Source organism: Dermacentor silvarum, chromosome 1, assembly GCF_013339745.2.
Source record: "Dermacentor silvarum isolate Dsil-2018 chromosome 1, BIME_Dsil_1.4, whole genome shotgun sequence".
Taxonomy (NCBI): domain Eukaryota; kingdom Metazoa; phylum Arthropoda; class Arachnida; order Ixodida; family Ixodidae; genus Dermacentor; species Dermacentor silvarum.
The window spans coordinates 285,590,283-285,613,020 of record NC_051154.1 but is presented as its reverse complement, the minus strand read 5'-3'; the positions used below and the strand labels follow the sequence as shown (position 1 = coordinate 285,613,020).

The 22,738-nt window shown below is 47.1% G+C and overlaps 1 protein-coding gene across 1 annotated transcript; it reads right to left on the bottom strand.

Annotated features, from left to right (window-relative positions):
- Positions 1–16,789: 16,789 nt before the first annotated feature.
- LOC119437189 (uncharacterized) lies at positions 16,790–19,283 on the bottom strand. Its single transcript, XM_037704247.2, has 4 exons — positions 19,129–19,283; positions 18,661–18,689; positions 18,069–18,134; positions 16,790–17,059 (listed from the first exon to the last, which is right to left on the bottom strand). Exons 1-4 carry the CDS (start codon positions 19,169–19,171, stop codon positions 16,856–16,858), a joined length of 342 nt encoding a protein of 113 aa, XP_037560175.1. The 5' UTR covers positions 19,172–19,283; the 3' UTR covers positions 16,790–16,855.
- Positions 19,284–22,738: the final 3,455 nt, after the last annotated feature.

Below are 22,738 nucleotides of genomic sequence, written 5' to 3'. Positions count from 1 at the left end.
CCCCGGCAGAGTATGCAGCTTGATCGGGAGATGGTTTCGCGGCAGCGCCCCGAGCGCTCACCACGGCGCAGCACGGGAGAGACAATGAGGCGCGCGCTCTCCGTCATTTTCATACCGCGGAACTACCGTTGCGCCCCCGGCGGAGTATGCAGCTTGATCGGGAGATGGTTTCGCGGCAGCGGCCCGAGCGCTCACCGCGGCGCAGCACGGGAGAGACAATGAGGCGCGCGCGCTCCGTCATTTTCATACCGCGGAACTACCGTGGCGCCCCCGGCGGAGTATGCAGCTTGATCGGGAGATGGTTTCGCGGCAGCGCCCCGAGCGCTCACCGCGGCGCAGCACGGGAGAGACAATGAGGCGCGCGCGCTCCGTCATTTTCATACCGCGGAACTACCGTGGCGCCCCCGGCAGAGTATGCAGCTTGATCGGGAGATGGTTTCGCGGCAGCGCCCCGAGCGCTCACCACGGCGCAGCACGGGAGAGACAATGAGGCGCGCGCGCTCCGTCATTTTCATACCGCGGAACTACCGTGGCGCCCCCGGCGGAGTATGCAGCTTGATCGGGAGATGGTTTCGCGGCAGCGGCCCGAGCGCTCACCGCGGCGCAGCACGGGAGAGACAATGAGGCGCGCGCGCTCCGTCATTTTCATACCGCGGAACTACCGTGGCGCCCCCGGCGGAGTATGCAGCTTGATCGGGAGATGGTTTCGCGGCAGCGGCCCGAGCGCTCACCGCGGCGCAGCACGGGAGAGACAATGAGGCGCGCGCGCTCCGTCATTTTCATACTGCGGAACTACCGTGGCGCCCCCGGCGGAGTATGCAGCTTGATCAGGAGATGGTTTCGCGGCAGCGGCCCGAGCGCTCACCGCGGCGCAGCACGGGAGAGACAATGAGGCGCGCGCGCTCCGTCATTTTCATACCGCGGAACTACCGTGGCGCCCCCGGCAGAGTATGCAGCTTGATCGGGAGATGGTTTCGCGGCAGCGCCCCGAGCGCTCACCACGGCGCAGCACGGGAGAGACAATGAGGCGCGCGCGCTCCGTCATTTTCATACCGCGGAACTACCGTGGCGCCCCCGGCGGAGTATGCAGCTTGATCGGGAGATGGTTTCGCGGCAGCGGCCCGAGCGCTCACCGCGGCGCAGCACGGGAGAGACAATGAGGCGCGCGCGCTCCGTCATTTTCATACCGCGGAACTACCGTGGCGCCCCCGGCGGAGTATGCAGCTTGATCGGGAGATGGTTTCGCGGCAGCGGCCCGAGCGCTCACCGCGGCGCAGCACGGGAGAGAGAATGAGGCGCGCGCGCTCCGTCATTTTCATACCGCGGAACTACCGTGGCGCCCCCAGCGGAGTATGCAGCTTGAGCGGGAAATGGTTTCGCGGCAGCGGCCCGAGCGCTCATCGCGGCGCTGCACAGGAGAGAGAATGAGGCGCGCGTGCTCCGTCATTTTCATACCGCCTAACTACCGTGGCGCCCCCAGCGGAGTATGCAGCTGTCGCACCACCTGTCGAGCGCACCGCTCCGGATTCCTAGAGGAGAGAAAGGGGAGGAGCGTAGGAGAGAAGAGAGAGGGGGAGAGGACGCGCATGCGCTGTGGGGGTGTGGCACGCGGGCGCCACTTCGTAGAGTATTCCTAGAGGTTAGAAAGGGGGGAACGAAGGAGAGGAGGGAGAGGGGGGGACGCGCATGCGCTGCGGGGGTGTGGGACGCGGGCGCCGCTCCGTACAAGATTCCTAGAGGAGAGAAAGGGGGAGCGTAGGAGAGGAGAGAGAGGGCAAGGGGACGCGCATGCACTGTGGGGGTGTGGGACGCGGGACAACAGACAGAGCCGCCGGCAAGAAATGATTCGCATTTAAAAAAAAGAAAGAGAGAGACAGAGAGAAAGAAATAGAGAGAGAAATAAAGAGAGGACGAGAAAGAGAAAAAGAGCGAAAGGAGAAAGTAACAGAGAGAGAAAGAAAGAGACTGAAAGAGAAAGAAAGACACTGAAATAAAGACAGAGAGAGGGAGAAAGATAAATAGAGAGATAGAGAAAGAGACAAAAAACAAAGAAAGAAAATCATCACGAAGGTCAGGCACATACACGGCAAGCTTCTCTTACCCCCATTTTCTCGACAGGGGAAGGGCTGGTGAACTTTAAATAAAGATTACGCCATAAAGGATGTAATATATTTAGGAACTTGCTAATATACTCTATAACGCAACAAAAAGCTGCAGGATGCCGTTATTTTGAGCTTTGAATAACCAAAGCTGTAGCAACGTGCGCGATAAAACGGCGTGACTTAATGTTCGAGATTGCTGTACACTTCGTAGGGATACACGATGCATAACGCACAAGCGGAGTAGTGTTCCGATGCATTCAGCCGCGAGATTCACGAGGTAAAGCGGTAAAGCCTTGTGAATCCAACTCGGAAGCCAACGTGGGAATTCTGCGACATCTATGGAGCTGCACGCCAAGCTTGCCGACAAAAGTTATAGCCTCAGAGATTGCCATTGCAATAGATCACCGGCACTCTCAGAGATTGCAGCTTGGTCTCGTATCTTTCAAAGACGTCGCACAATGGCGACACTTGAGTGCCATTGTAGGCGAAATCGCACAAAGTAGCTTCAAACGGTCAACCGTTCTCCGCGGTAGGCCCTTGGGAACCCTCCTTGAGCCAACTCAAAGGAGAGTTGCCATCAGTTGTAGGAGGCTAATGTGCGCGCATATTTCTATAACGTTTACTACAGTTTCTTAATGCAATAAACTAAAGACTGCAGGAAAATTGGTGAGCATGGTCGATTTCCTACAATTACACGGTTACATTAATAATAATATTCAAATTTAATAACAATAATAACAATAATAGGTACACAAGTAGGGTAATCAGGGGAACTGCGCCTAAGTTAACACACGTGATTGAAATGATGTTCCACATCTGCCGCCATCGCCTTGAGTGGCGCTGGCTAGCACGCCTACGTAGGGTTCCTCGATGCGCCCCCCCCCCCCCCCCCTCCGCCGCCGTGGAGGGTGGAGACAACCGCGTCGTCTGCTAGGGCGTACGCCATTGCGATGACCTCTCCGCAGGCAGCCTATAGCCAGGATATGCAGCAAGCGGTTATGTAAAACGTGTGGTACTTTAACGATAGGACGAGAACACAAAGTTTTCGCATCGGCAGCGTGAAGGCCTCCGATTTACGTTTTGTAATCTTTATTTTTAGAGCGGAATTTGCAGCCGGTCTCGCTGGCAGCGGAAGGCTACCATCCAAGCCAGCTGCGTAAACACCTTAAGATAGCGTCTTGTTGGGCTATATGTTGGTTAAACGTGCGAAACACACACACACACGAGTCCCATCGCATTTCGTTGTGTCTGTGTTTTGTGCCTTCAAGAAAATTGTAAAAACACATTCGTGTTTTCGAATCAGTCATCAGCTACCCCATTTACGGACTGCATGCTGCAACGCAGGGTATTCTGAATTTTTTTATTTCGTTTACCGTCCTGTAAATGCGCAGATGGGTAAAACTTGTTGAATACATGTCAGATGATTTGGTGCTCTACATATGGCTTTTGTGGCATTAAATGATGGCTCTCATGCAGACATTGACTATAAAACCTTGTTGAGCATGTTTTCCGCAGCAATATAGCGTACACCAGTAATTGTTATAAAGCGGCCGGTCATCGATATCTTTAAAATAAAGCGGCCACACGGTTTCTCAACGTAGAGGAAACAAAATGCATTCAATACATAGCAATTTCTCATATCGTAGATTGTTTATTTGGTTGAGAATTTTTTCAAGAACAAGCGGTACAACTCACTGCAAATTAACTGCAGCGCATGTCTTGCTTCCACTCCCACTGATTCTCGCGGCTTCGAGCTGGCGCAGGTGAATGCGTAGCCTTACTCGTGCATAACTTGATATCAACATGTTTTCCAGGGAACCCTTATGTCGCTGGCACGTCTGTAGACTGCACTTGGCCCTCTTGATTAAATATTCTGTGACAGCTTTTAGGGGGACTTCAGGGTGAACAGGTTTTCAGTCCAGGATGTGATCCCCTTGAAGTGTTCTTCACAGGATATGAGCGAGCTCATAACCTCACCGCTCGGATAACACAAGTTACTACCATCTTGAACATACTCTTTCAATGCAGTTAAATATGCATGCCTGCATTGCAGCCCTGCACTGCTCGCAGTCCGTTATTTTCAAAATTCCTTTCACAAGAAATCCACCAATATGGTGCAGAACGCTGCACTCAATTGAAGTCAGTGCTTCAATGAAAAGAATTTCTGCATCATCGATTTCCTCTTCAACATCTCCGCCACACTCTCGTTTTCCTTGTGAAATCATGTCAGCCAGATACTCAGAATCATCTGTCCCATAACTCGAGGTCGCTGGCGTGTGCAAAAATTGACTGACACACACGAGCTTTAAAGCACATTTCATGTCGTACGCGTTTGGAACGGGTTTCCTTTGGCGCACAACAGAAAAAAGATTCTCCAGGCAGTCCTGCAGAAGTCTCCCAGTTAGGAAGAACTTGTAATCATCCGTTTTAAGCAAAACATCTTGCAAACGAAGGACCACTGTCGTTGCAATCATGAGGCCTGCTTGTGAGGGCTTCCACCGTGATGTGCTGCCCATCTGCATGCCTTGTATTGTTTCCAATGCCGTTTCGCGAGTGGTTTGTGCACTGTGGCACGCAACACCCGGGCATTTTGCCCTAGAAGACGCCGCACACGTGTCTCACTGAACCAACCGCGACGATGCGTGGGGAGCGCAATGGCGGCCGCCGGTCGAAAGGCGGCATTCACCCCTTCACAGAATGGCTCCACCCTCCACGGCGGCGGAGGGGGGGGGGGGGCGCATCGAGGAACCCTACTCCTACGACTTGGTCTTGTACTCTTACAGAAACACACAAGAACGTTCACACGGGAGCAGCCAAGGAGGTTATAAAATTTTGTAAACCTCCTTGGAAGCAGCCACCGCAGCAGTTAACTGGCAGGGCATCGCACACGTCACGAGGAGATTGTTGGTTCGGTTCCCACCCGCGGCAAGTTGTCGCTCCGTTCACTTTCATTTCCCTAAAATTTCTACATCTTAATTCGGAAACACAGTTAAGTTCCAGTTATGCTTTTTATTATTATTAACGGTAGTTAAGGGCAGGTTCGTGCATATAGGTGGCGTCGGCTACCCCTCTTCTCTGACATGGAAGTTGTGCTCATATATATAATTTACATAACAGAAACACCGATTAGAAAAAAGAAATACACAGGGACATCACTTCCGATGTTGGCGCACAACAAATATAAATATTCACAAACTGTAAATAATTTTGGTGCTGGCAAATGAGCTTTATTTAGAACGCCACATTACGACTATTACACTCGAGTACTCGGACGCAGAAACACAAAAACACAAGGAAACGCATAAGCAAGAATACCTTCTTTTCCAAAATAGCAATAATTACAACAGAAGCAAGAACGAGAATAACGAGATGAAAGATACTCGCATTTGATTTAGTAATTGATTGATATTCCTGATTCAATTGGGTTCATTATCTAGGCTTCTTGCCAAAAAAGTGTCTTAATGTGGTCGGTATGTCGCGTACAGCAAATCCCCTACCCAAGGATTGGTGCTGTGTCTCAAAGTTTTGAGACTTTGTGCTTCTATCCGGAAATCGTTCAGATGTTTATTTGTAGCGACTGCCAATGATCACCGGATGGTCAGCGCAAGCATGTATGACCCGTTATTGGGTTTCTTTATTCCTTCGCTGGAACTCTTAGTAGTTGATGTTACCCTAACCACAGTTCCTCCGACACGGCTTATCACCCAGGTTGATAGCTGTTAAGATCAAACCAGTAATCACAAGGTTAACTATAATGAGAATTACAATACAATTAGGCCGGGTTTATTAAATAGCGTGAGGACACTGCTTTTCCCGATCATATTCGGTCCTCATCGCCAATCGGCGATGTTTCGGTGGCGATGCCAGTTGCCATCGATCGGGATGGCGCCAAGCTGCCAACCTGGCCCCTCCCATCCGAGTGCGAGCCATGGCCCCATCCCGTGGTGGTGGGACAATTGGCGCTGCGGTAGCTGTCATACTCCACCGTTCCGCACACATTGTGGCTCCCGCCGACGGTACCACCGCCTTCCCTGTTCACGTGCCAAGAAAAAGAGTGCCGGTGGACTGGCTTCTCGGTGAGAAATTACGCGGTGATGTTTTCAGACCTTTAGCATCCACACTGGAGCTACGTATTTCAGAACAGCTGGCCAACGTGTTTCACCGCATGTAGTTGGCCAACTGGGCTGGTCAACAATGTTTTTTTTTTCCTAGACATCCTGCCCCACTGCACAGGAGCGTTTGCAACAAGAACAACGTTTTCCAGTATAAATCCCCCCGCGAAAGGATGAGACATACCAGTTTAACAGCTGCGTTTAGAAAGAGCTGTCCTGAAAAGTTGCATGCTAATTCTCGAGATGCTACGAGCTGATGATGTCAAGGAAACAACAGGTTAGTATATTTTAAACTGCTGCCCCGTGTAAACTTCATTTTGGCACGTGATAGGAGCTTTCGGTACGCTGATCTGAGCAATGACTTTTACAACAGGAGTGCGCCTTGGCATTCATTCTTTTCGAGTGCCCTTCCTACAAATCTACTTGGGCAAGTTCAGGTCTCGTTCTAAATTCTGATGCGCTTACTTAGATGGATGAAGCTTCAGTTTATTGCGTATTTGTAGCCTTAAAATAGTTGGGACACTGATGTCGCTTAGCGCATTAACTTCCTGTATTTTTCTAGCGTACATGGTGATAGGATTGAAAGCCTGCGAAGTCGCTATCACTTTTACTGATCATATCGGAACAGAATTGACGTTTTTATTTCCTGCGCCCATGAAACACAGGCACATCTGGGCAGTTGAATATCATGTGACGCCATACTCTAGACATCACAAAAGCCTGCACTGAATCATTTCTGTGCTGCAAAATGCGAGTGCAACCCGTGGTTCCTGTTTGGGCTGCGGAAGCAGAATGTTTGGACTGGGAACACGAACTGTGTCCTGTTTCTAGAAGAAAGGTTAAAGATAAGAAGTCCGTTAGCTCGAATAAGCATCGACTGCGAAAAAAAAAGAAAAGGAATGAAAGAGCCACTGACTTCGTGCAAATTTTCTTGGTCATCCTTTTCTTTTTTTCTTCTTTTTTGTGTTCTGCGTTGCTCGTGCTCATAATAATTAGGTAGAGGCGGGAAATATACGGGAAATATGAGCCGAGGGCAGCTCCGGCGAAATGCTGCTTGGGGCCAGCGGACTCGATGGCGTGATGTTAGAATGCTCGCTTCGTAATCCCATGCGGATTTAGAACCTAATAGGTTACACAAGCGTAAACCAGATTTATTATACGAACTGCACCTTCTGCAGACACGATGGCGATTAACGAACGCATGAAGTGCTAATTAGCATTTAAATATACCTAGTATAGGAGGCAGGCACCCTTCAGCTATATTCCCAAGCCCATTTCGGCTCCTTGAGGGCAGTACAGTGAGGCACTCGTGTTGGCCTCACTCAAAGCCGAATTGCCAATCTCACGTCGACTTGACGTAGGAATCTCGGGTGGAAACCACGTGGTCTCACAGTTGCCTGCCTCCTCTGCGCCACTTCGTTAATGCAGCCCACCTGCGACAGCGTGTCTTGTAAAAAAGTACCACTTTTACGCAATTTATGTCTACTCCTCGCTTCGAAAATTACTTAATGAAACAGAAGCACCAGTCGCATAAAGCATTGATACTACTTTTTCGGTTACCAGCTTAAAAGGACTCTCCATTGTTGTGTCGTTGTTTGCGATACGTAATAATGTTCCCGCGCATTTAACGAGATTTCATGACATGCCGTATAAAATTGTGGAATACAGTAAATGTATTTCTTATAAAACAATGACAAGCAATGCCTTCAGTTAATTAACCATTTGCGAGTTTAGCATCCGCAATTCGTGCTGTAGTCCGCCTTGATATAAATAGTTCAGCTGCACTAATTCAGTTGTTGTTGCTGCAGTTGGAGACATTTTTATATAATTTCTTAAATAAGCAGTTTGAATGTAGGGCATGCAAATTAAATTGGTTTAACTGCAGCGTTTCCATTGCATGAAAAATGAAGATTGCCGTATCACCAGGACGACTACTGGCAACTCTAAAAAGGTATTATACTGACAGCAATTGTTCCCCGAAGAACAGAAGGATATTGACGTCGAATTGCGCAACAGCTACCATAAAATACAAGAAACACGGTGAAAGATTTGTTTCTTAAAAACAAGGTATTTTCACTGCGAGTGCCAGGCTGGATACCTGTCCACGAAATAAAATGAGAATGAAGTATGCGTTCACTTGCTGTGTGGAACTTGGATGTGCTATCGTGCTAATGCATGTAGCCAGCGGTTCGTATTTGCTACTGTGTGCCTGAGAAGACAAGAACGTGTAAAAATGTCTTCAACTGAAGCCCCCTCATTCATGTAATCTTGTTATTGGAATTCCTTTATCCTTGAATGCATGCTCGTATACCTCTAACCTTGTATTGCCGAAACGCAGTTCCTCTCAAGGGAAACTAGGACAACTTGATGAGCTTTATTTCTGTCCATGGAGAGTGCATTTGTACAAGAAAGCAGGGAAATGTTATTTGAGGCGAGGGATGGGGATGGGTCACTTACTGAGTCCGAGCTAAGTGCAGCCTTCCGGAGCCCCGCTGTAGTGAAAACTTGGATAGTTAGTTGTGTAATTAATTTACAATTGAGTAGCTTCACACACACACACACACACACACACACACACACGCACCCGCACGCGCAAACAAAAATCATTTCCACAGTATCGAAAACGCTGCCATCAACTATGCGTTAAGTTTGAGGTGGTTAATTCAGAATTTTCTGCTATCAAACTTAGCGTAACATCTACGATGTTGGTTATTACAGGGTTAAAGGGACAACGAAGAAGAACCCAACATATTTTTGACTTTGTGAAGCTTTCTTACAAAAAAAAAACAGAAAAAAAGAAAAAAAAAAACAACAACTCTATTTTCGTTTTCACGCGGCAAAAGGTTTAATATTATAAGAGTAAAATGAAGGTCAAAGTTACTTTTTTTTTCTAACTTCTCGCTGAAACCGCAACGCCGGTACGTCAGCGTGACATCGTGGATTTCAAAATACATTCTTGTTTTTTGTTTTTTTTTTTGTTTATTGTGATGAAGTCGCGTGCTTTGAGACACAATGTTTGGTGTGTATTTTGTGTGTACTGTAACACCTGCGTTGTGCATGAATTCATGCAAAGCATTTTGAAATACCACAAAATAAATTCTTCTTCGTATTTGGGCCGTTATGGCTGAGTACAAGCTCTCGAATCATGCTAGGTTCAGTGTTTGGCTGGGAAATATATTGCTTTGCAATATAATGCATTGGAATTCAATGTAGTCCTTCTTTGCCCGTAAATAATTAACTAGGCCAGATCAGACGCTATCGAAATCCACGTCGTCCCCGCTTACTGGTGCGGGAAGTTCAAGACGGGGCCGGCACACGCTTTTCGTGGATTTATTGTTATTGTAGAAGGGTGATTTACTAATTCAACTGAAATGATTTAATTTTATTTAGGGTCCCATTAAACGTTGTAGCGTTGTTCCTGCTTTTCTTTCTCTTTTGTTTCTAACTCAGTGCTTTGCTTAACATTGCAGACATTACCATTCGAGTGAGCCTTGTTTAAAACATTCCAAAAAATTGCGTTCTGCGAAAAAAGCTCATACCAATCGCATGTCACAAAATAATAATAAAAATATCGCTCAGTAGCATCGCTCGAAATATACATCCTTATCCGAAGAATTAACGTTAAATAGTGTGATTAAATAGCTTCGCTGCTTTTCCCCCCTTTTCTTAACGCTTCCTTATCAATTATCACACTGTACGAGTCGCTCGCTAAGAAGCTGAGAAGCCAATGTTTGCGGAGCGTGAAAGCCGTCGCACGGGGTTAGAGAATAGTCGAAATTCCGAACTTAATCAAACGGGAAAACTGGCTTCGAATATCGAGGCAAACGCCGCATGTTTTCTATTTCTAAATATTGGGGGAAAAAACACAGAAAAGGGCATAACTGCCATAATGCTGATGTATGCCCTTCCAGATACACGGTACTTATCAAAAACAGAATCAGACTAATTCGTGCTCAATAGTAGAGCGAGTAAGTAAGTAACAAGAATAATGTCAGTAAATTTTACGTATAACCATTAAGTGATGGCAGAATAACAAGGGCTCTGCATACCATCAGACTTACGTGCAGAGTTTTGTTGGTTGTTACAAACGTATGATTGAAACTCCTACTTGAGTATGGAGCCAGCAGGACAATTTATAAAATCAATAGCCTGATAACGTCGTCCAAAAAAAAGTAACGTACACGCTATTCCTCAAGAGGACATATTTCATAAGGGGATCAAATATTATGTGCTCTACAAGCGAGCAACACTTCACATAAGGTGATAAACTACCAGAAAGCATAAAAATCCGGCATCGTAAATTACATTCATGCAAAAAAAAAAAAAAAAAAACTCAACGCCCTTCGCACCGGAGGCGTAACCAGTCCCATTTGTATAATTTATGCCGATTTCAGAAGAGTGAGCATCTCCTTTCAGTTCTATTGTAACACGTAGAAACAGCTATGTAGTTGTGACTACATCGTTTAAAATCAAACGCTACAAAAAAAAAAAAAAAAAAAAAAAAGAGGAGGCCGCAGGTCGCATCAATCTTTCCCCTTGGCGGCGGCAGTCGTCGTGGCGACCTCAAATATTTAACCGCAAGCGAACATCCGAAAGCCACAAATATAGGCTTCTTTAATTGAGTGTGAATCAAATAAGAGAGAAGCTCAATTAATACGCAGTTTCAGAAAAGACATCTACAAGTGGCTTTGCGTACCCAAAAAACCAAACTCTTTTGTACCCATTTTGCTTTCTTTTCTACAGTCCGTTTTCCCATATTTCTAAAACTCCCTTATATTTGAGATCATCATTCCATTACAGTTACTTTAACGTGGGCGCCATACCGCATCAAATTATGCCATCTTATACTAATTATTTCTTTTTTACGGAATAGAGCAGCAATTCTAACGAAAGGGCGCGGTACATCCCAGTGGACGAAGATCATCCTTTTATGAGAAGGGCGGCACAATGCCGGGTCCGTGGCAACTCTCGTATACGTATACACGCATGAGTCCGCAGGCAGTTTTGCAGCTTCACATGGCAGAAAGCGACCGACACGTTGCCCTAAAACTCGTGACAGCCAGGAAGCCTCCTGAGACGGTCTTGCACACCATCTTACTCCTTTTCTTGCTCTATGTCACGACAGGAGGGCGCGAAGGACGGAGGAGACACGGCAGCTCTTGGTATAGCCTCGTGCAAAAAGCAGACCTCCTCTATAGAGCCTGTGCGAGTATATATATATATATATATATATATATATATATATATATATATATATATATATATAGTAACTGGATTTTTCAATGGGCCAAGCGTATATAGGAAAATCAGAAGCACAACTTCGCGGTTATCTTAGGTTTATTATTTACCCAACAGTTTCGGTCGGTGTACCGCGAAGTTGTGCTTCTGATTTTCCTATGTATATATATATATATATATATATATATATATATATATATATATATATATATATATAGCAACTCTAACCCCACCTAGTGATTAGCGGTCGCAGAAGCGTCTGCGGCCTTTCCTTGCCAACGATGAATGGAGACGCCCGTTGTCAGATTTCCCAAGAGCGGCGAAAGAGCGTACGAGCTACGGTTCGCCGGCCTCTCGCCGTGTTTATCGCGCTCGTGCCACGCGACGCACGTGTTGGACCGAAGCCAGACGCGCTGCAGCCAGAGCCGCCCTCTTGCACACGCGTTGCACAACGGGAAAAACACGGGGGCGTGGCCAACCGTCTCTGGCGCGCTTTCCTCCTCTGTTTTTCTCGTCGCAGCAATGCCCCTCGTGAGCGCCGTATCATTGCGTGCGCCAAGGAGCCGATTGACCGGACTTATCTCCAGGCGGCGTACGCGGATCAACAAAACAGTGGCGCTAACAGAGAGCACGCGCTTCAAGTATTAACCCCATGCAAGCGATGTGGCGCGCGACAACGACAACCGACGCGACGGCGATGGCTGTCACGTCCACTCGTCGCCTACAAGTCGAACCCCAATCGAGCGACGACTTTAAGCGACGTCTCCCCTGTGTTGCCGGTGTCAGGGCATGCCCGGAACTGGCGTGACAAATCTTTACGTTGACTTGCTTTGCTGTAGAGATCAGCATAAACTATTTGAGTAGGCCTTGAAGTTGTCCTTTTCCTTTTTCTTTCTTTTTTTCCTTGCACGTATCAGAATTCGCTCGTTCCGTGCGATAAACGGTAGTATATCACTGATGTACATCCTGTTCCGGCTTCGCGCTATTGACTAGTCGCTCGTAGCACTTCCGGGCGACGAGCGACGAAACCTAGATGTTGGGAACCGGTGCGGTCGAGCGACAAGAACGAGCTATCTGTTCATCCGACAGCCCGTTTCGTCGCTCAAAGTCGTCGCTGTCGTGCACAAAATTGCTCACATGGGGTTTGGGCTTTAAAACTCTCCGGCGAGAGACTACCTCAGCTGTGCGCAGGGTACCTAATCAAGTCCCAACCAAATACTGCAGAGAGAGAGAGAGATACGATAAGTTCGGCGCCTGCCTAGACCTTTGATAATCTTCGATCTTCTGACGTCCCAATGTGTAAGTATAGAGGTACGAAGCTCCCCTCCCCACTTCACGCAGGTTATGTCTGACTCAGCCCAACAACAATACACTTGTGTACGTTTGCACGTCAGCATCACTTTACAGAGGCACTGAACCACTTTTCATCGAAGTGGAGAGAGGCATTTCAAGTGAACATAGGCTACTTCAGAAATACCCTGCCGCAAAAAGTACTTCAAGGCTTTCAACAGAAGCGGTGTTAATGGCAATTAAACACGGCTTCCGCTGTGCTCCGCCTTCAAAATGTCACCGTGGCGTGCTCTTTAAATTTCATTTTGGATGTTAACGTAGACGCCACGACTTCCGATTTTGGTGCCTACGACGCGCTAAACGTAAGCCAAACGCGGTTGTGCTCAGCGAGCAGCCAGTGAACTCGTGGCGGCACCCCGCAGCGGCCGCGGTGTAGCCGACCGCAGCGACCAATAGCAGCCGCGTATTGGAATGTGCTTTATTACGAAATAAAGCACACAGAAAAGAGTGAGGATCATGGCTTCTGTTGAAACGAGAACGTTTGAGAGAAAGGTGACTTCGCGCTCCGTTTGCGAGCTCCACGCACCGCCTACTACAGCAAAACTTGGCTGAGATGTTCACAGCAGCGTGTTCTACCTACAGACGCGTTATTTCAACAGGCCCGAGGGGTGGCTCAGGGCCTGGTGAAAGTCAGGCTTTCGTCGGTTGCGATCCTATGGGATCCTCCTACCAATTTATCGCTTTTTGCTGAGCCTGATGATAACTTTATCGGGTACTTTCGATATTGGGTGCGCGGATAAACGGTAAATAGTTGCGCCCCGGAAATCGCGCACGCTGTATTGCAACGTCGCACGAACTAAGACCCTGCCGCGATAGTCAAGCACCAAGCCCAGTGGACGCAACTTCAACGATGGCTCACTGCTGAGTGTTTATGATACTATAGCGCTGCGGTGCAAACTGCAGCGTTAGACGTTCGAATCTACATGTCTCTTAACAATTGTTATTTTTTTCAGTTCCCCCCCCCCCCCCCCCTCGTAAAAACGCACGTGTTGGCGTTTATCGTGGGCTCGCGGAAATATCCACGTAAGAAATCTCTAACATTAGGGGGCAAAAAAGGAAGAAGAAACCCGGACCGCATTGGTCGGGGTGTGCTGAATTGTAAGTCTATTTTCACTCCTTCTTTCAAAACGTATTTAATCGTCGTTGAAGACGTCTGCCCTGCCTTCAGAGTGGAAGGTAAGGAAGGTGGTTCTCGTGCATAAATCAGGTGACATGCATTCTCGCAATAACTGCCGTCTCGTTTCATTAACCTCCTTTCCTGTCAAAACGTTTGAGCGCATTATATTTATTTATTTTTATTTATTCAAAATATCCCTAAACGCCCTCTTGGGATGGTATTAGATAGGAGGGGGGGAGACCTACAATAAAGGAGTGCACGGTTCAGAAATAAAACAAAAGTAAGAAAATATAGCAAGACGTTTACTGGTTATAAGGATGCAGGCAAAACAAAGGTACAGGGTAATATATCAAGATATAATTATGCAACAGATAACATAGGTGAGAGCACCCCCCCCCCCCTTTCTATGCAGCGCCGTATAATGCAGTGTCACACATATTTTTGGGGCGACCAGTAAAGCAACTTTTTTGACCTTGAAAATAAAGCTTTTTGCAAACAAATTGAACGTTACAGTTATGTTTCAGGCGATATACCGAACGTTGAAACCTTCCAATATTTTTCGGTTTTACCATCTTAACCGGGCTACCATTATGTATTTAATTTGAGCCTTTTGGATTTTCCTGCGTTCCCAGGGAAAAATTCAAACTTAGCAATTTTACTCGCTTTTGCGAGTGCCAGAGCACTCGAAGTATTCAAATAATTGAAAAATTGATTATTTCAGCAGTCACGAAACTTCATTGTCTTGCCATACGCACCTTCTGAATGTCTGGATTACACTACATGTCTTTAAAAAAAACTGTTGATTGGTGCCTTCTAGCTCAGCTGGGCAAGAACAATAAATATTCACCTAAGTGCTAGAACATTTTTGACAAGAAGCATAAACGTGGTGAATGAGTTTCTAACTGCAACTAAAATGTCGATATTTTTTAACTATATCTGTGTTGGTCGAAAGAACGTTGGTTGATTTGGCGTGGAATGACCCGTATGAATATACGTAAAGGGCCTTCAACGTTCAACTATATTTACTACAAAAAAAAAAAAAAAAAACACGCTAGCTACCCCAGCCACGCAAATTCCCCTTCCACATCAAAACCCGCCGTGGTTGTTTACTGGCTATGCTGTTGGGCAAACACAAGGTCACGGGATCGAATCCCGGCCACGGCGGCCGCATTTCGATGGGGGCGAAATGCGAAAACACCTGTGTACTTAGATTTAGGTGCACGCTAAAGAACCCCAGGGGGTCCAAATTCTTCCGGAGTCCCCCACTACGGCGTGCCGCATAATAATATGGTGGTTCTGGCACGTAAAACGCCATAATTCAATTCACAGTTATCAAAATAATTGGTAATTAGCAGTTCGATGATTATGTTATATATTAGAAACTTGAAGCCGATCGAATTCGAAGACAGCTTCATTTTCTATGATGCTCCCAGGGCAATTTCGCTTCTGCATATTCATTAGTCAATTTGACACTCAATGCTCTAATTTTCGCATTCTGACATGTCAGCCTCAACACAACGAGACCCCCCCCTCCCCCCAACCTCACACAGCTGATTGCGAGAAAAAGGCGGAAGTCAGTTTTGTTGTTGCCAGCCGATAGAGGAAGCACAGCGGTTACTAGCTCCGCTGTTGTTCTAGAGCGCAACGTCCTATGAGGAATCAACTGCATCCCATGGAGGAAGGACGGCGAATCTTTAGTGTCGAGACGTCTACCTGTGAACGCCAAACTAGCCTACTCAGTGCCACATTTGATGATGCATATCTCGGCACAGCAGTGGTCCGCGAAGTATCAAAGAAAATGCAGTTGCATTCGAATACGGTTGTCTTTAAGTTTTAATTCATGCACATCCCGTAATCGGTAAATCTATTCTGAGATAATTAACAATGTTTGTTAATTATGTATTTCTTGACTGCACTTGCTCGCGAAAATTGTGTCCACTAAAGCGCAGAAACCAAATGCTGTGCAAAGAGCATTTGTGTAGCCAGCACAGCCCTTCTTAAATGAAAAAAAAAGGCTAGTTTAACTTTGAAGACACTGTATCTGAAAAAAATATTTGCGACGTGGCACATCCGGTGTGCTCGTTCAGTGACGAACAGAGCCTTTCGATGGGCCACTGGCACCCACCGTGGTAGTTTGGTGGCTATGGCGTCGCGCCGCTGCGTTGGAGATGGCGGAAACAATCCCGGCAGCGGCGGCTGCATTTCGATGGGGGCGAAATGCAAAAACGCTTGTATTTAGGTGCACGTTAAGAAATTCCAGGTGGTCGAAAATTAAGTTCCCCCACTACACCGTGCCCCACAATCGTATGCTGTTTTTTTGCACGTAAAACCAAGAATTAAATTTTTAACGAGATACTGGCGTGGGCACTGCTCTGAGCTGGTCCTGAGCTGAGCCTGAGCCGGTCCTGAGCCGGTCAAAAACTAGAAGTTTTTTATTACGCACATCGACACCACAACCATTTCGAGAGAATTCCCATAACTGGCTATAACGCCAATGAAAATGCACAGAACTCGAATGATTTCGTACATGTAAGCAGCGCTCTTTTCATTATTTCTCTAAACCATTCTAGGGCTCGCTGCCTGAACCAGCTTATTTCAACAGTGATAAAGATGGCTTTCAAAGCTACTTATATGTTTATATCACGTAATTTGTCTGCGTGTGGGCCTGCTGGCGAATGCGTTTGACCAGATTCTCCGATTTAGCGATCAAATTAAAATCTGTGGATTTACGTGCCAAAGCCACGATACGATTATGTGACACGCCGTAGTGAGAGACTCTGGATTAATTTTGACCATCTAGGGTTCTTTGACCGCTCTATCGATGTTCTTGCCACCCCAGCAAAGTATAAAGAAAAAAAAAGCGAACAATGCACAAGGTAGATGAACACATGTTTATTTCGGAAATGATTGGCACGCAATAGAGAAAGCGCTGATGTTTATCCGCGCCTTCCTATGGGGATCCTGACACCGACTCCAACTTGGCCCTGGCCGTGGCTGCCCGTGGCTGGATGCCGCTGGTGCGAGCCCTGACCCCATATGGAGATTGTGGGACCACGGTTGGGGCGGTACACGTCATGGTGAATGCTACCACTCACGCTGTGCTGGGATCGCCCGCCACCTCCTTGAATATCGATCCGCGTCTGCACATGAACGATCAAGTAAAGCGTGGAAAAGTCAAGCACTGCACTGCTTCATTCGTTCATCATTGTGGCTTTTAGCCGAAGTAAAACACTCTTCTGGTGCACGGAAACGTATGCGAGATGAGAAGCCTTGTGTAGCTGATCAAGTCACACTAAACAGGGTACCACGCGTCAGCGATAAAGCAAACCTTACGAAATGTGTTGCGAAAATGACGGCTAGTGTATCCTATGCCGGTAGCACGGAAGGCCTGCGCCTATATCAAGAACGGGCGGTCGGCCAACCGGGATAGCGAAGGAGAAGATAACGAGGACTTCGGTCAGTCACGGACAACTTTCCCAATCATACCTAATGCTTTTCGCACAATGTCTGTCTGGTTATAGAGCCGCAATGCGAGTGTACTGCCTTTATTTTTAAATAGGCTCTAACAGTTTTCCCTCCACGATACGCAAGCTGTTGGTATGCTTTCGAAGTGGCTTATCAGAATGCTGCTTTTCTTCGGTGCTATATGAGACTAAGCGTAAATATGTCCCGTTTGTGAATATTGAAACCATGCAATGTAAATGAGAAACGGTCGGTTTTTGTGCACCCACCTTCCTCCCCTCACCTCTCTTTTTTGGTGTTTGTGACGAGGAAGCATTGCTACACTGCCTTCGGATATGCTCCATTTCTATTATTTTTACGGTATAAGCAAAAATACGAGAAAAAAAAAACAACAACAAAAAGAAATAAAAAGAAATAAAACGGACGAAGAGCAAGGTGAGAGACCACCACGGCTTGGACTTCAATAAACGCTGACTGTGCTACACCGTTTTCACTCTCTTGAGCAAAAACAACTGCATAGATTTGGAGCCTTTGAGGAGCAATGAAAACATGCGCAAAACGATGCGTTAAGTTGAGGTACCATCTTACGCAAATTTGTAGAAGAATAGGAGACTCAGGTACTCTGCCACAGTGATAGCTTAGCAACAAACGTGTTGATAGATGCGAGCACAACTTGTCGATACGTACCCTTGGCGGCGGTGGAATTTTCGGCAGGTTAATGCGTGGTGGCGGCACTCGAATGGTGTCGGGCCTCTGCAAAAGAAACATGCATGATGTGTCTCTTCGCCACGTAGCACAGCAGTCATTTATAGAGATGCAGCAAATGCATCGCTTAATTAAAAAAATGCTGCTGCTTCCCATTTGAAGAATGTGGAGAGCAGAAGAGAAAGAAGCGCGCCATCAGCACGCGCACGGGCTAGGGGACACAATATTAAAATAAATCAGTAGCACCGAGCAATCGTAACCGACAGATCCGCCGTCATTTCGTTCTTTACAATATGGCACCGTGAAACCCGAGAACAAATGCATGTAAGAGACAACGTAAAAGACTGCTCACAAATAAAGCGGCTGTCACAAAAAGTAGATTTCAAATATGTTCAGTTTATTCCACGATGTCACCCAGCCGCTTTTCCATAAAGCAAAAAATATTTGTACACGTATGCAGAGGGCAACGTTGCTTGGTTATCGCATCTGTGCATGCTATAATCTCCTTAATTCACGACGGAACGCATTGTCGTATTCTCATTAAGGGGCACTTTTTAAGAGAAAGACCGCTTACCACGTGCTGTGCGTCAATGAGGACAATCACTGAAAAAAAAAAAGAATATTTAGTTGAATGCATACTGTTGTCGTACGTTTCCCAAGACATATCACACACCCCTATACATTTGCTCGTCCCACCAATACACCCATATATGCTTACGCCTGCATTACTTTTGTAGTTCACCCTCTTGCATTAATTTCAACATATATGAAAACAGTGCAAGGGGAAATTTAGAGGATGTACTCGCATTTATTTGCAGACACCAGACAGCAGATAAAACGTGCCTCTGCACTCATCCTTCGGAAAAAGCCAGTCGGCATCAGCAGCTATTACAACGTACTACTACAACAATATTTGTCAAATAATAAAACAAAAGGAACTCGCTTCCTCTGATGCGGCAAACGTCATTGCGTTCATTGTGTTCATAATACAGCGGGAGAAAGTTGCAAGGTAGATGGCGAGGGCCTCGTAATTTTCACTCACCAGTCAGGAAAAGCAAGCACACGGCAACAACCCTTGAAGACATGACGGCTGGAATTTAGCTAACTCTCGCTGTTCCTCTGCTCTTCAGAAAAAAAGTAAGACACGGAGTCCTCAGCCGCGGTGGCTTATAAGGCGCCACTGAGATAGGACGAGAGCGAGCGATCGGCATGCTATCTGTTGAAACCTTGCACGCCGCCGGTATTTCCCGCTCCGCGTTCACGTGCCACTCTCGATGACGAACGGACGCTAATCGTCAAGCCAGACAGGAAAGACCCCGCGTCTTCCGTTTTCCACATCACGTTCCGTTGACCGTGCGGACATCCTTCTCGCGAATAATATATTGTTTGCCCTAGTGAAACTACGTTCCGAAAATGTGTGCACAAAGAACTGTTTGTTGCAGTTTATTTCTTTTATATATGTACTTCAATACGAGGGAGTGCTGATAAGTTGTGGGTTTCGACCAGAAAAAATAGAGCCAGATTTATAAAATAACACAATTTTTCACACACCCCCCCCCCCTCTTACGGGATTAGCTGAGCACTGCACGGGCTCGGGCTTACCCGAAAGCCCGGGCCCGGCCCGGCCCGTGGGCCGGGCCGGGCCGGGTAGAGCAGTTTTTTCACGGGCTCGGGCCGGGCTCGGGCACGGCGTGTGCTTTTTGACCCGGGCCCGGGCCGGGCTCGGGTTTTTTGACGCGGGCCCGGGCCGGGCTCGGGCTTTCTGCGAGTTATTCTCGGGCTTCTCAACTCTGACAAACATGTATTTTTCGGTCTCGGGCCGGGTTCGGGCCGGTTTCGAGCCGGGCTCGGGCCGGGCCGGGCGGGTAACGTAGATTATTTCCGGGCCCGGGCCAGGCCCGGGTCTCGCCATAAAAGTTTTGATCGGGCTCGGACGGGCCGCCCAATGTAAAAACGGGCCCGGGCCGGGCCCGGGCCGCAAAAATCGGCCCGTGCAGTGCTCTACTAGCTGATGCACTTAATTGGTACAGCGCAGTTGCAGCTTTTCAAGGCGGTTCAAATAAAAGTCCTTTGGGTGGGCCTCAACCCAAGCCTCACCCACTTCGTATGTTTCTTCAAGTTTGTCGACAGATAACAGTCAGAACGGGGCTAGGTCAATTAAGAGGGTGCGATGGTGGACCAAATGGAAACCCAGGGCGCTAAATTTGGAAGCCACAATGTTGGACGTGTGCGAAAGCTTCATTGCAGTGCGGGAAAAAAAATTTCCCTGTGGTCAACTTTCCACAATTTTTTGTCTAAATTGCCTCCTTCAGTTGGGTTAGGTGGCTAACATAATACTGTCCGGTAAATAGAGCCCTGAGGTCCACCAACAGAATACCATCTTTGTCCCAGAAAATGGACGCCATAAATTTTTTTGGCTGATTTGTGGCTGCAGAACTTCATCGGTCGTGGGGATGTACTGTGGCACCATTCCTTTGAGTGTTACTTGCCTTCAGGATCATATACATATGTGGAGTCAGGTTTTTATCCTCGGACACTAACCTAGCTAAAAAGTCCCGTGCAGCTTCTAAATGGACCAAAACGGCTTTGGACGCTTCAACTCATTCTTTCTTCCGATTCCCTGTTCAAAGATTTCAGCACCCACTTAGCTGAAAGCTTGCGCATTTCTAAGATGGTGAAGATAACAAACCCCACACGGGCTCGCCCATGAGATGTCAATTAATTGCGGATATTCGCGCGTTCTGCATAATCAGCTTATAGACAGCATCGCAGGTTGCCGGGCCAGTTGAGGTTGGAGGGCGCCCACTTAAGGGCTCATCTTCAATGGTAAAGTGCCCAGTCTTGAAAAGAGATATCCATGTTTTGACAGTGCTGTAGGAAGGACACTTCTCCCCCAGTGTTTGTGACACCTGAGTGTGAATGTCCTTTGCTGAACTACCCAGGAGAAACCACTACTTCCTTAGGGCCCGTAACTCCAACGACGTGAACTTAATTGTGTCTGCCATCACAACTTCCCACTGAGAGAAAAAGAAGAGGTCTAATAATGGGAAACATCTGACATTTGCGCACTCAGTGAGTTGCTTATCCCCAATAGCCTCTAAGTTTTTCGCACACAAAATTTTTCTTCTGGCAAACAGCGTTAACAAGAAACGCTATTTTCTCAACACGCAATTTTGATCATGTGAAATCCTTAATTTATCCACGTTGCGTTGAGCGAGCAGTCGATGCGCTTAATCGTGATTAGCGTATGTGTAGCAGGCTGTTGAAGACCTCAAGTGTCTCTGTTATAGATGCCAGTTTTCAGCTGCAGCTAGTGCTGCCACGAATAACCAGGGGATAGAGACAAGCTTACACGCCGCGGTGGCTCCGTGGCTATGGCATCGCTCTGCTGACTACGAGGTCAGGGGTTCGATCCCGGCTGCAGTGGCCACAATTCCATGGAGGCGAAGTGCGAAAACGATCGTCTACCGTGATTTGGGCGCACGTTAAAGAACACCAGGTGGTCATAATGAACCCGGAGCTCTCCGCTACGTCGTACGCCCATAACCCATTTAGGAGTTTAGGGACATTAAACGCCACAAAACAGAGAGACATAGACAAGTTTTTGGTGGTGGTAGCAGTATATAAAAAGGAGAAACGCGCACAAACATTCGTGTCTTAGTGATATAAGACTAGTTCTACTCATGTTGTAAGCAATTGGCTGCAAGATGACAAAGTGGGTTACATGCCGTCTGAAAAGATAGTAAACGCGAAAAATAAACGCGTGCGCAGCTTGTGTAGCGGGAAATCCAGATATGTCTTATCGCGCGCCTAACGAAGGCAGCCAAAATGTTCCCCATGACACTTATTTATCGCGCATAAACAAACTAATCAATCCAGGCACGCATGCACTGATCGCCACAACTGTAACACGCTACATACAGGTACTCGCCCACCGTGAAGTCCTTCAAAAGCAGGCACCTACGAATAATGGCTCAGCTATCTCCTTCTTTCGTTTCATTATTTTTATTTGTGACACGTGCGGTACCCAACGAGCACGCCCACTTGACTCTATATGCCAGCAGAGACGGGACTAAAAATCTGGAAGGTTCATCCGCGAGGATCAGGTGCCGCAGAATGCGCCCCAATCCATTGGCGCGTTGAATGCTAAAGCATTCTGCGAGTAATAAACACCACCGGCTTTCTTCTCGACGTGGCTTTCTTCTCGACGTGGCTTTCTTCGCCAACGGTTCGCCTCACGACCTCGTCTACAGTTTTTGATGACGGCGTGACCATCTCGCAGAATGGTGCCCCCGAACAGAAACCTTCACTCCTTATGGATCTCGCTGACGCTTTTCCCGATCAGTCATTCTCAATACCACGCTTCAAACATTATCAGAAAAAAATAATGATTATAAAACAAACACTAGACAAATGTTTTATTCTTCTAATAAAAGAATCATCGCAGTAATGGTTCGGAAACAAGTAGCATTGAGTGGATCTTAATAATATACTGTGAGTTAGCACTGTACACGATCTCCAGTTCCACGATCTCCGATCTCCAATTGGAAGCCATAGTTTGGTTTCTGGGTTGTATAAGGAATTATCTGGAAGCAAGTGTCGAGGTTGCAACGACTTCAATTAAACAGCAATAGTTCAGCCCACGTACAGCT

Excerpts from the sequence above, each read along its gene's own strand:
- LOC119437189 (XM_037704247.2), bottom strand. The coding sequence starts at position 19,171 with ATGTCTTCAAGGGTTGTTGCCGTGTGCTTGCTTTTCCTGACTG. Across the intron at positions 18,135-18,660 it reads TCATTGACGCACAGCACGTG|AGGCCCGACACCATTCGAGT; the intron begins GTAAGCGGTCTT and ends TTTCTTTTGCAG. Across the intron at positions 17,060-18,068 it reads AAATTCCACCGCCGCCAAGG|ACGCGGATCGATATTCAAGG; the intron begins GTACGTATCGAC and ends GTTCATGTGCAG.